General features: G+C 47.3%; 1 protein-coding gene across 1 annotated transcript in view; it reads right to left on the bottom strand.

The window, feature by feature from the left end:
• The window catches only part of LOC142311129 (uncharacterized), a 237,355-nt gene that overhangs the window by 5,557 nt on the left and 218,037 nt on the right, over positions 1-13,761 (bottom strand). The window contains exon 34 of the mRNA XM_075349272.1: positions 6,923-6,961. Within this exon, the coding sequence (XP_075205387.1) occupies positions 6,923-6,961 (39 nt within the window). The remainder of the gene's footprint in view (positions 1-6,922; positions 6,962-13,761) is intronic.

Here is a 13,761-nt window from a genome sequence, read left to right on the forward strand (position 1 = left end):
AGATTTTAAAAAAGAACAAAGTGAAATTCTCAGGAGTGCAGTAGGAATACAATAAGAGCTAACCACTTTTAACCCCTTCACGAAAGAGCCAATTTCTATTTTTGCATTTTATTTTTTTTCCTCCCCTTCTTCAGAGAGCCATAACTTTTTATTTTAGTTTATTTTTTATTTTACTGTCCACATAGACACATTAGGACTTGTTTTTTGCAGTACGAGTTGCACTTTAGAATGACACCATACATTTTACCACATAGTGTACTGGAAAATGGAGAAAAAACTCCAAATGAGGAGACATGTTTCTTTGGGAATTATTTTTACAGCGTACATACTTGAAGCTGCATCTCCTTTGAAGCCCGGCCACAGGGAGGTTTCAATGGAGCACTGCAATTACAATGACAAGCCCGAAGATCTTTAGCAGACCCCCTGCTGTCATAGAAACCCATTGGCTCCCCATGACCACCAATGGGAGTTTAAAATGGCTATCCATCACCTGCTGGCCATGGAGCAAGCTCACTCTGTGAGCCCGCTTCATACACCCGCTTCAACTTGCTCTGTACATTGTACAGCACATGTCAAGAAAGGGTTAATCTAGTGACTGGTCTTTTTTAAGAGGGTACATTAAAGCAGAAGATTCTATTGGAGAAATGTATGCAACGGAAAATCTGTTCCATTCATCTGCAGGATCATATATAAATGAAACAAAATATAGCCAGCTCACCATATCCAAATGATCCGGAGTATATCACATTGCCCGCAAGGAAAAACCCAGGAATGGGCTGCATAGACTCAAAGGGAAAAGAACATCCAGCAGACAAAGGCAGGAAAAATAAAACTCTGGCTTTATTCAATTCTTAAAAAACAGTCAAAGTGGTACAGGCACCGACAGATCTCATGGGATGTACGATCCAACGCGTTTCAACAAAAAAGTAGTTATGTCTTATTCATGGTTAAGACATAACTACTTTTGTGTTGAAACGTGTTGGTTCGTGCATCCCGTGATACCTGTTGGTGCCTGTACCGCTGTCACTGTTTATTAAAGAGTTGAAAAAAGACAGAGTTTTATTTTTCCTGCCTTTGTCCGTTGGATGTTCTTTTCCCTTATTCATCTGAAGGGTAATATTTCGACAGCAAGCACGTGGATTTCTTCACGTTCTATTGTGATGAGTAGGACAATCACAAACATTAATGCAACAAATTGGTCTTGTGTGAATCCACACTTAATCATCAGTTACGGTAGTTGTGTTCAAAATATTTATGCTATTAGTCTCTGAACCTTGCTGTGGCACATGTGGTCAATGCCAGGAAAAAGGAGGGGCGTCCGAGATAGGAAGCTACCAAAACACATGGTTACCTTCCTTCAATGGACCGAATGCCAATAATTAAAGGTTAATTTGCATATTAAAGAGGCGATGTGCGGGTATAACTGTCAAATTTCATATCAAAGGAAACATATTTTGATTTGCCCACATTGATATATGTATTATATGCTGACCAATACAATGAGATTTTCACATACCTATTACTGTGCCAAGATTACTGACACAGACTCATCATCAAATACTGTTCACTTTCATATTTATCAAAGAAAACATTTAAATCTATTTGGACCATCTTGTGATACAGTGCCTACAAGTAGTATTCAACCCCCTGCAGATTTAGCAGGTTTGATAAGATGAAAATAAGTTAGAGCCTGCAAACTTCAAACAAGAGCAGGATTTATTAACAGATGAGTAAATCTTACAAACCAACAAGTTATGTTGCTCAGTTAAATTTTAATAAATTTTCAACATAAAAGTGTTGGTCAATTATTATTCAACCCCTAGGTTTAATATTTTGTGGAATAACCCTTGTTTGCAATTACAGCTAATAATCGTCTTTTATAAGACCTGATCAGGCCGGCACAGGTCTCTGGAGTTATCTTGGCCCACTCCTCCATGCAGATCTTCTCCAAGTTATATAGGTTCTTTAGGTGTCTCATGTGGACTTTAATCTTGAGCTCCTTCCACAAGTTTTCAATTGGGTTAAGGTCAGGAGACTGACTAGGCCACTGCAACACCTTGATTTTTTCCCTCTTGAACCAGGCCTTGGTTTTCTTGGCTGTGTGCTTTGGGTCGTTGTCTTGTTGGAAGATGAAATGACGACCCATCTTAAGATCCTTGATGGAGGAGCGGAGGTTCTTGGCCAAAATCTCCAGGTAGGCCGTGCTATCCATCTTCCCATGGATGCGGACCAGATGGCCAGGCCCCTTGGCTGAGAAACAGCCCCACAGCATGATGCTGCCACCACCATGCTTGACTGTAGGGATGGTATTCTTGGGGTCGTATGCAGTGCCATCCAGTCTCCAAACGTCACGTGTGTGGTTGGCACCAAAGATCTCGATCTTGGTCTCATCAGACCAAAGAACCTTGAACCAGTCTGTCTCAGAGTCCTCCAAGTGATCATGAGCAAACTGTAGACGAGCCTTGACATGACGCTTTGAAAGTAAAGGTACCTTACGGGCTCGTCTGGAACGGAGACCATTGCGGTGGAGTACGTTACTTATGGTATTGACTGAAACCAATGTCCCCACTGCCATGAGATCTTTCCAGAGCTCCTTCCTTGTTGTCCTTGGGTTAGCCTTGACTCTTCGGACAAGCCTGGCCTCGGCACGGGTGGAAACTTTCAAAGGCTGTCCAGGCCGTGGAAGGCTAACAGTAGTTCCATAAGCCTTCCACTTCCGGATGATGCTCCCAACAGTGGAGACAGGTAGGCCCAACTCCTTGGAAAGGGTTTTGTACCCCTTGCCAGCCTTGTGACCCTCCACGATCTTGTCTCTGATGGTCTTGGAATGCTCCTTTGTCTTTCCCATGTTGACCAAGTATGAGTGCTGTTCACAAGTTTGGGGAGGGTCTTAATTAGTCAGAAAAGGTTGGAAAAAGAGATAATTAATCCAAACATGTGAAGCTCATTGTTCTTTGTGCCTGAAATACTTCTTAATACTTTAGGGGAGCCAAACAGAATTCTTGTGGTTTGAGGGGTTGAATAATAAATGACCCTCTGAATAAACTTTTCACAATTTAAAAAAAAAAATAAAAAAAGAAATAACATTCTTTTTTGCTGCAGTGCATTTCACACTTCCAGGCTGATCTACAGTCCAAATGTCACAATGCCAAGTTAATTCCGAATGTGTAAACCTGCTATATCTGCAGGGGGTTGAATACTACTTGTAGGCACTGTATATGTATGTTTTAGGATTCTTGCTACACTTGCTATTTTGTTTTACTATATTTATTAATTTGTATAGTGCCAACATTTATGCAGTGCTATACAGAGATGATTATCATTCATAATCTATATCTAAGCTAAAGGGGTTGTCCGGTCTTTTGCTAAAAGTCTGCAGAAACTATGTGAATTGAGCGAGACCATGCACATTTAGGCTAAGTTCACACATCCTGTGTTTTCAATCCGTCAGGTCTGTCAGCAACGGATCAGTCATTTTCAAGATGTCAACTGATGCAACTGATGTGTTTTTCACAGGATTCCTTTCACAGGAATCCTGTGAAAAAACGGATCAGTTGCGTCCGTTACATCCGCTGTGCGTCCGTTTTTTGACGGATCAGTCATGATCCGTCTGTGTTTGGGACAGCCCAGTGGGCGTGCCAAGCATGCTGGGCATGCTCAGTAGAGCATGACGGAATCCTGCGCTGGATTCCGTTGTAAGACGGATTACGACGGAATCCAGCACCATAGACATGCATTACAAGCTTGACGGATGGCGACGGATTCCTGCGCGGCGCGTTAATTTTGACGGCCCGAAAAACGTTACATTCTGCGTTGCTCCCCGCTCGGCGGTCAGTCAAAAACGACGGACCGCGACGCAGCGGATGCAACGCAGGGTCATCAGTCGCAATCCGTCACTAATAGAAGTCTATGGGGAAATACAGGATTCCTGCAAAATATTTTGCAGGATTCCGTAATTCCTCAAGGCTACGGATTGTGACTGATGCAAAACACAGGATGTGTGAACTTAGCCTAAGTCAGAATGTGGCCAGAAGTATACAATTCATATACTTGTGGTCATGTGACCATTCGCACTCACCGCAAACACCAGAAAATCCTGACAGTATATTGTTGTGGTGATCTCCATGTAACTTGTGTTTAAATTGGGTCTGGCTGGTTTTCTTATATTCGCCTTGTAGCCACTCGCTCCAGTAATCGGGGTGGGCATGGAGCAGATCCAGTACTCGGATCCAGTGCTTAATAGCTCACTATACAATGAGAGTGCATCTTGACTGACAGCCTGCTCCGCACATACAAGCAGGACAGTGATTACAGCCGAGCTCACAGTATTGTGAGATATAACAGTAAAATGATCCGATGACTGGAATCGAGCAGCTACAGATAGAATATACAGTGTCATGCAAAGGTTTTGGCACCCTTGGTCAAAATTACTGTTGTAAACAGTTAAGGTAGTTGAAGCTGAAATGATTTCTAAAAGGCATAAAGGTAAAGATGACACATTTCCTATGTATTTTAAGAAAAAAAAAATCTATCTTTTACGTTTGAAAAATTACAAAAAGAATAATGGATCAATACAAACATTTGGAAACTTTGGAGTTTTGTGTTGACCAAGGTTTCAGACCTTAATTAGCCTGTTAGGGTTATGGCTTGTTCTCTATCATCTTTAGGAAAGGCCAGGTGATATAAATTTCACAGCTTTATAAAAATTCAGCTTCTTGTATGCTTGTGCTAAAAAACAGCAGCCATGGGTTCTTCTAAGCAACTGTCTAGCACTCTGAAAATGAATATGGTGGAGGCAAACAAAGCAGAAGAAGGTTATAAGAAGATAGCAAAGTGTTTTCAAGTTGCCTTTTCCTCAATTTGAAATGTCATTAAGAAATGGCAGTTCACAGGAAGAGTGAGGGTCAAAATAAGGTCTGGAAGACGCAAAATTTCTGTGAGAGCTGCTCATAGGATTGCTAGAGAAGCAAGTCAGAACAACCATTTAACTGCAAAAGACCTTCAGGAAGATTTAGGAGACTCTGTGGAGTTGTGCTGTTCAGAGACACCTGCAGAAATATGGCCTTCATGGAAGAGTCATCAGAAGAAAACCTCTCCTGTGCCCTCACCATAAAATTCAGACATATGCAGAGGAACATGTTAACAAGCCTGATGTATTTTGGAAACAAGTCCTGTGGACCGATGAGGTTAAAACATATCTTTTTGGCCACAGTGATCAAAGGAATGTGTGGAGATAAGAAGAGCACAGAATTTCTGGAAAAGAACATATCGCCAACTATTAAGCATGGAGGTGAATCAATCATTGTTTGCGGTTGTGTTGCAGCCAATGGCAAGGTTGAACATTTCATGGGTAGAGGGAAAAATGGAACATAACACCTTTGTAACACATCTGTAAAAAAGCTGAAGTTGAGAAAAGGATGGGTTCTACAAATGAATAATGATCCTAAACATACTTCAAAATCCACAAAAGACTACCTTAAAAGGTGCAAGTTAAATGTTTTACAATGGCCCTCACAGTGCCCTGAGCTGATCATGATTGAATACCTGTGGCTAGACCTCAAAAGAGCAGTGCATGCAAGACGAGCCAGGAATCTCACAGAGCTGTAAGACTTTTCCAAGGAAAAATGGTGAAAAGCCCTCGAACAAGAATTTATAGAATCTTGCCACGCTATATACAACCTGTGATACTTGCAAAAGGGAGTGCTACTAGATACTAACCATGCAGGGTGACCAAAACTTTGCATTGGCTCATTTATCTATTTTGTTACTTTAAAATGTAAAAGATGACAATAATTTATTTAGTTTTGCCTAAAATACAAAGGATATGTGTCATCTTTAAGAGGTCATTTCATTTTCAATTTGCTTAACTGTAACAATAAAGGGGGCTTTACACGGTAGCGATATCGCTAGCAATTTGTAGCGATAGCGAGCGTGTAAGTACCCGCCCCCGTCGCGCATGCGATTGTTTGTGATCGCTGCCGTAGCGAACATTATCGCTATGGCAGCGTCACACATACTTACCTGGTCGGCGTCGTCGCTGTGACTGCCGAACAATCCCTCCTTCAAGGGGGAGGGACGATCAGCATCATAGCGACGTCACCGCAACGTCACTAAGAGCCGGCAAATCAAAGCGGAGGGGCAGAGATGAGCAGGATGTAACATCCCGCCCACCTCCTTCCTGCCGCATTGTGGCCGGCGGCAGGTAAGGAGACGTTCCTCGCTCCTGCGGTGTCACACATAGCGATGTGTGCTGCCGCATGAGCGATGAACCACCTGGATAAACAACCCATTACCGATTTTTGAGTTTGGGACGACCTCTCCATGGTGAACGATTTTTACCATTTTTGAGGTCGCTTAAGGTCGCTGGTAAGTGTCACATGCTGCGATATCGTTAATGACGCCGGATATGCATCACTAACAACTTGACCCCGACGACAAAACATTAACGATATCGTAGCGTGTAAAGCCCCCTTAACAGTAGGGGCGCCCACACTTTTGCATGCCACTGTAATTTCATTTACTCCATGTAGTAGTTCTTTCAGTAAACCAGTCAGATATAGTTTAAAAACTATTTACCAGCAAATAATCCCGGTTTCTGCAGGTGGATACCATTTTAGGAGGTGGTAAGCTGACTTTTAACTGTATGATGTGACATCCACGAGATCTGAGATATTTAATAGACAGGTCCATGCAATTTCCTTTTAGTATGAAACTAGCATCATGCCACTTTAAAACGCTCAATGGTGTCACATCTGTATGGTAACTTTATACATAAGGACAAACAGCACAAGTCTCCTACTAATCCTAACCTAAAATGTTCAGTCTCATGTCCCCAATATTAGCTTCTCAAAATGCAATAAAGTAAACCATGCAATAAAGAGGTCCTGTTGTAGGGCACGTCTCCTATCTTTAGTGTCCTCACCTTCTGCCAGCAGCCGGGCATTGGAAGTCCATCTGGTCCCTGTTAAAGCACACAAGAGTATAAAACATGTCAAGATTACACAAGCTGCATGCATGATAAAAAGCGGACTCTTAGTAATATTGCAAATGCCACACATCAGTGTTGCCTACTTATGGGTATTAAGTTTTAATCTTCTTGTAATTGCTTGCTATGGGGTCATTGGTGCGGTGCAGTGACAGCTTGTGACAGTGTGTGTACAGAATAAGATGTCAATCAAAATGCTAGAGATTGATTACAATGGCGCTGACAGTACATCACTCCACTGCACCACCCCAATGACTCAAGAGAGCGATTACAGGGAGACTGAGCCTTAATTTTCTCCTTGTGGCCACACTTCCAGTAAGCCGGCTACACACAATCTAAACGCTGTTTATCCACAGATTACTCTTCTATCGGCAGCTAAATAACATTTCGAGACATGCCAGGTTCCCTTTAAATGATGACCTATTGCTGAAATTAGACTTTCATTCTAAACTGAAAAAATGTGTCCTTCCATTTTCCAGATCATTATGTTATAAAAATCAGAAATCTTGCAATTTTGCACACTAGACACCAAGCGTAAAGAGGTTGTCTACCCATGGGGGCATTTGTTTTCTACGTGCATAAAACAAAAAAAGAATGAGCCAGAGCATAAGTTGGTATAAGTGCAATAAGCACCATTTCACAGGCAAGAGAAAAACACAAAATGAGCAAATACCTTATAGTAAGTAAATAGTAGTAGAGTAGTAGTACACGTAAAAGTAAGGCACTCGGTTAACATTATTTGATCAAAAAGTGTAAAAGTCATCCCACTGCTACAAGATGCACCCAGCCAGGTCAATCCTACTCTAGTATTAAAATTTTACCTTGCGTCAGCGACATCAATGTGAATAAGGGCAGAGAAGGACTGCAGCGATTTATCCTGGGAAACTATATAGATTAAATGCCTAGTTCAGAAGGAAGGAGAGGAAGTTGCAGTTTGGGGTCTTGTCTTTCTCTGCCCTTTTTACATTGATGTCATTGATGCAAGGTAAGGTTTTAATACTAGAGCAGGACTGTCTAGACTGGGTACACCCTGTCGGGGTGGGATGGCTTTTACACTTTTTGATTAAATAGTGTCAACCAAGTACCCTATTTTAATTACGTGTACTACTACTATTCACATATTTACTTGTTAAAGGGTATATGCTAATTTTGTGCTTTTGTGTTTCTATGAGATGGCCACAGTATGAACGTGCACTTATTGAACATATACCAACTTAGAAGCTGGCTCATTTATTTATTTTGTACACTGTAGGGGGCTTGGGGGCATGGTCCCTTCTCCTGAACTGAGCATTTAATCCATTAAAGTGTTAACAAAGTACTCAATTTTTTTTATGTGTACTACTACTATTTACTTATTGTCTGGTATATTAGCTTTGTGTTCTTGTCTTGGGTTTTGTTTGTTAAATTACATGTATTTGGGGCTAAAAATAATTTTGTTATTGGGTTTCATAAAAACTTTTGCATCGTTTGCTTTCTATAACCTTTGTATCACATGGCCTTTTGCAAGTGGCAGAATAAGTTAACTGAAAATCCATCAGTCGGCCAGCTATTTTTTTTTCAATTTTTACTACTTTTTTTTCCAAATATTTTATATATATTTAGATTTTTGTCCCTTAAGAGATCATAAAATATCTATAAGGAACATTTTTTTTTGTATCTATATTCCCATTGTAACTGGGGCATCAATAGAAATAATGGATACAGGAACAAAACAGCCTCCTGCTCCCTGGAAAGCTGATTTAGGGATGCTAAGATTCAGTAACTCTGGACAAAGACCTGGCTATCACATTCTCTCTAGGTCCTACAGAAGCATTAGCAGTGCAAATTCTTCTGTTCACTGGATAACGCTCACTAAGCGCTATGTAGCCGGCAAACGAGAAGGCAGAAGTGGTAATAAAGTGTTTCTACCTTCTTCTCAGGGTCATCATCTGTGTTTGACAGCCGGTGATCAGACCTGAACTTGTTTGATTGCAGGAGCTTTAAACATGCACCGTGAATTTACAATGATGCAGGGTTAAAGCCTGTAAATCCATATAGATTGGTCTTTATCTGGTTAAACAATCAGTCATATTGTACAACAACATTCCCTTTGCGTAATAAATGTTGCATGAATATTTTTTATTTTATTATTTCTTATTACTATTTCCTTATTTTTGTCTAGAAGTAGACAGCTTGGTCCATGCTCAAACAAATTAATAAAAATGATGTGTTGTTTTTGGCTAGTCATCAATAATGGGTATCTCTACAGCATGTGTATATATATATATATATCCGTCTTAATTCATTTCGAGTTGATAACGGGGACTAAACTACTAAAGTGTGGAACATCTGCTTTACAATTATAGGAACACATACTTTTAGATTTTCAGACACTAGTAAACAAACCCATTAAGGAAAACTTCTGTATTTCACCTCTACTTCAAAACGTTGCTTGGAATCCGATTGGATTTTGTTTTGCGATCACTTATGATCTACTGAATTGTATCAGAGCTACTCAGTACAACAGTTTCTGTTCGTAATGCACCCATCTTGTACAAAATATTCAGTGGGTACAGAAAGTATTCACACCTCTTAATATTTTTCATTTTTCGTTTCATTGTAGCCATTTGGTAAATTAAAAAAGGTAATTTTTTCCTCATTAATGTACACTCTGCACCCCATCTTGACAGAAAAAAAAACAGAAATATAGAAATTTTTGCAAATTTATTAAACAAGAAAAACTGAAATATCACATGGTCATAAGTATTCAGAACTTTTGCTCAGACTCTCATATTTAAGTCACATACTGTCCATTTCCTTGTGATCCGCCTTGCGATGGTTCTACTCTTTCATTGGAGTCCAGCTGTGTTTAATTAAACTGATTGGATAGGACTTGATTTGGAAAGGCACACACCTGTCTATATAAGAAGTCACAGCTCACAGTCAGGGCCGTATTTACCATTAGGCACCCGTGGTCCGGTGCCTAGGGCGGCAGATTGTGAGGGGCGGCACCTTCTGGCAGCAAAAAAAAAAAAAAAAAAAAAAAAAAAAAAAAAATTTTTTTTTTTTTTTTTTTTTTTTTTTTTTTACACATTTTTTTTTTGTGGCTGCCGAGCACAGGGAGCTGATTGACCCCGGAACTGCCGGCGCCTGCACTTCCGGGGTCACAGGCGCGCGCCAATCAGCTCCTTCCTCTGTGCTGCGTCCACTGCTGTGTGGACGTCACATGCAGAGCTCACAGCAGGACGCCGCGGATGACGCCGTGATGGAAGCTGGTGTCAGAAGAGGATACTCACGTGAGACAGGAAGATGGTGGCGGGCACTGGAGCAGGTAAGTGGATTCATAAGGAGCGTGGGAGTGTCTCTAATGCAGACCAGAGATCTGCGCATGCGGGGGGGGGAGGCGGCAAAGGCTGATACTGGAGGGAGGCAGAGGCTGAGACTGGGGGTAGGCTGGAGGGAGGCAGAGGCTGAGACTGGAGGGAGGCAGAGGCTGAGACTGGGGGGAGGCTGGAGGGAGGCAGAGACTGAGACTGGGGGGAGGCTGGAGGGAGGCAGAGGCTGAGACTGGGGGGAGGCTGGAGGGAGGCAGAGGCTGAGACTGGAGGGAGGCAGAGGCTGAGACTGGGGGGAGGCTGGAGGGAGGCAGAGGCAGAGACTGGGGGGAGGCTGGAGGGAGGCAGAGACTGGGGGGAGGCTGGAGGGAGGCAGAGGCAGAGACTGGGGGGAGGCTGGAGGGAGGCAGAGGCAGAGACTGGGGGGAGGCTGGAGGGAGGCAGAGGCAGAGACTGGGGGGAGGCTGGAGGGAGGCAGAGGCAGAGACTGGGGGGAGTCTGGAGGGAGGCAGAGGCTGAGACTTGGGGGAGGCTGGAGGGAGGCAGAGGCTGGGACTGAGGGGAGGCTGGAGGGAGGCTGAGACTGGGGGGAGGCTGGAGGGAGGCTGAAGCTGAGACTGGAGGGAGGCTGAGACTGGGGGGAGGCTGGAGAGAGGCAGAGGCTGAGACTGGGGGGAGGCTGGAGGGAGGCAGAGGCAGAGACTGGGGGGAGGCTGGAGGGAGGCAGAGGCTGAGACTGGGGGGAGGCTGGAGGGAGGCAGAGGCTGAGACTGGGGGGAGGCTGGAGGGAGGCAGAGGCTGAGACTGGGGGGAGGCTGGAGGGAGGCAGAGGCTGAGACTGGGGGGAGGCTGGAGGGAGGCAGAGGCTGAGACTGGGGGGAGGCTGGAGGGAGGCAGAGGCAGAGACTGGGGGAGGCTGGAGGAAGGCAGAGGCAGAGACTGGGGGAAGGCTGGAGGGAGGCAGAGACTGGGGGGGAGGCTGGAGGGAGGCAGAGGCAGAGACTGGGGGGAGGCTGGAGGGAGGCAGAGGCAGAGACTGGGGGGAGGCTGGAGGGAGGCAGAGGCAGAGACTGGGGGGCGGCTGGAGGGAGGCAGAGGCAGAGACTGGGGGGAGGCTGGAGGGAGGCAGAGGCAGAGACTGGGGGGAGGCTGGAGGGAGGCAGAGACTGGGGGGAGGCTGGAGGGAGGCAGAGGCAGAGACTGGGGGGAGGCTGGAGGGAGGCAGAGGCAGAGACTGGGGGGAGGCTGGAGGGAGGCAGAGGCAGAGACTGGGGGGAGGCTGGAGGGAGGCAGAGGCAGAGACTGGGGGGAGTCTGGAGGGAGGCAGAGGCTGAGACTGGGGGGAGGCTGGAGGGAGGCAGAGGCTGAGACTGGGGGGAGGCTGGAGGGAGGCAGAGGCTGAGACTGGGGGGAGTCTGGAGGGAGGCAGAGGCTGAGACTTGGGGGAGGCTGGAGGGAGGCAGAGGCTGGGACTGAGGGGAGGCTGGAGGGAGGCTGAGACTGGGGGGAGGCTGGAGGGAGGCTGAAGCTGAGACTGGAGGGAGGCTGAGACTGGGGGGAGGCTGGAGAGAGGCAGAGGCTGAGACTGGGGGGAGGCTGGAGGGAGGCAGAGGCAGAGACTGGGGGGAGGCTGGAGGGAGGCAGAGGCTGAGACTGGGGGGAGGCTGGAGGGAAGCAGAGGCTGAGACTGGGGGGAGGCTGGAGGGAGGCAGAGGCTGAGACTGGGGGGAGGCTGGAGGGAGGCAGAGGCTGAGACTGGGGGGAGGCTGGAGGGAGGCAGAGGCTGAGACTGGGGGGAGGCTGGAGGGAGGCAGAGGCAGAGACTGGGGGAGGCTGGAGGAAGGCAGAGGCAGAGACTGGGGGAAGGCTGGAGGGAGGCAGAGGCAGAGACTGGGGGGGAGGCTGGAGGGAGGCAGAGGCAGAGACTGGGGGGAGGCTGGAGGGAGGCAGAGGCAGAGACTGGGGGGAGGCTGGAGGGAGGCAGAGGCAGAGACTGGGGGGCGGCTGGAGGGAGGCAGAGGCAGAGACTGGGGGGAGGCTGGAGGGAGGCAGAGGCAGAGACTGGGGGGAGGCTGGAGGGAGGCAGAGACTGGGGGGAGGCTGGAGGGAGGCAGAGGCAGAGACTGGGGGGAGGCTGGAGGGAGGCAGAGGCAGAGACTGGGGGGAGGCTGGAGGGAGGCAGAGGCAGAGACTGGGGGGAGGCTGGAGGGAGGCAGAGGCAGAGACTGGGGGGAGTCTGGAGGGAGGCAGAGGCTGAGACTGGGGGGAGGCTGGAGGGAGGCAGAGGCTGAGACTGGGGGGAGGCTGGAGGGAGGCAGAGGCTGAGACTGGGGGGAGGCTGGAGGGAGGCAGAGGCTGAGACTGGGGGGAGGCTGTAGGGAGGCAGAGGCTGAGACTGGAGAGAGGCAGAGGCAGAGGCTGAGACTGGAGAGAGGCTGGAGGGAGGCAGAGGCTGAGACTGGAGGGAGGCAGAGGCTGAGACTGTGGGGAGGCTGGAGGGAGGCAGAGGCTGAGACTGGGGGAGGCTGGAGGGAGGCAGAGACTGGGGGGAGGCTGGAGGGAGGCAGAGGCAGAGACTGGGGGGAGGCTGGAGGGAGGCAGAGGCTAAGACTGGGGGGAGGCTGGAGAGAGGCAGAGGCTGAGACTGGGGGGAGGTTGGAGGGAGGCAGAGGCAGAGACTGGGGGGAGGCTGGAGGGAGGCAGAGACTGGGGGGAGGCTGGAGGGAGGCAGAAGCTGAGACTGGAGGGAGGCTGAGACTGGGGGGAGGCTGGAGGGAGACTGAGGCCGAGACTGGGGGGAGGCTGTAGGGAGGCTGAGGCTGAGACTGGAGGGAGGCTGAGGCTGAGACTTGAGGGAGGCTGAGGCTGAGACTGGAGGGAGGCTGGAGGGAGGCTGAGGCTGGGGGGAGGCAAAGGCTGAGACGGGGAGAGAGGCTGATGCTGAGGGAAGATAGAGGCTGATGCTGGGGGAGAGAGGCTGATGCTGGGGGAGTGGGAGAGAGGGGCTAATGCTAGAGACAGAGGACAAGGGATGAGGGATAGTGCAATGACAAAATCGATTGGGTGGTGGGAGTGTAAGGACACAGAATAAGAGGGGGCAGCATTGGGAGCTCATTGTGAAGAAGGGGCAGCATGTGTGGGATCAGTATGGAGTGGAGCAATGTAGGGGAGTCAATATCAAGAGTGGGGTAGTGTGTGTGGGGGGGTCTCAGCATAAGCGTTAGTGTGGTGGTCTTAGCATGAGTGGGGCAACATGAAGGTCTCATTATGGAAAAGAGGAAGGCAGCATTAGGAGCTCATGGAGAGGGACAGCATGCATGGGACATTGTGAGAAGGGGGCAGCATGCATGGGACACTGAGAGGAGGGGGCAGCATGCATGGGGCACTGTGAGGAGGGAGCAGCATGCATGGGACATTGTGAGGCGGGAGCAGCATACATGAGACATTGTGAGGAGGGAGCAG

The sequence above is a fragment of the Anomaloglossus baeobatrachus genome, chromosome 1 (genome assembly GCF_048569485.1).
Source record: "Anomaloglossus baeobatrachus isolate aAnoBae1 chromosome 1, aAnoBae1.hap1, whole genome shotgun sequence".
Taxonomy (NCBI): domain Eukaryota; kingdom Metazoa; phylum Chordata; class Amphibia; order Anura; family Aromobatidae; genus Anomaloglossus; species Anomaloglossus baeobatrachus.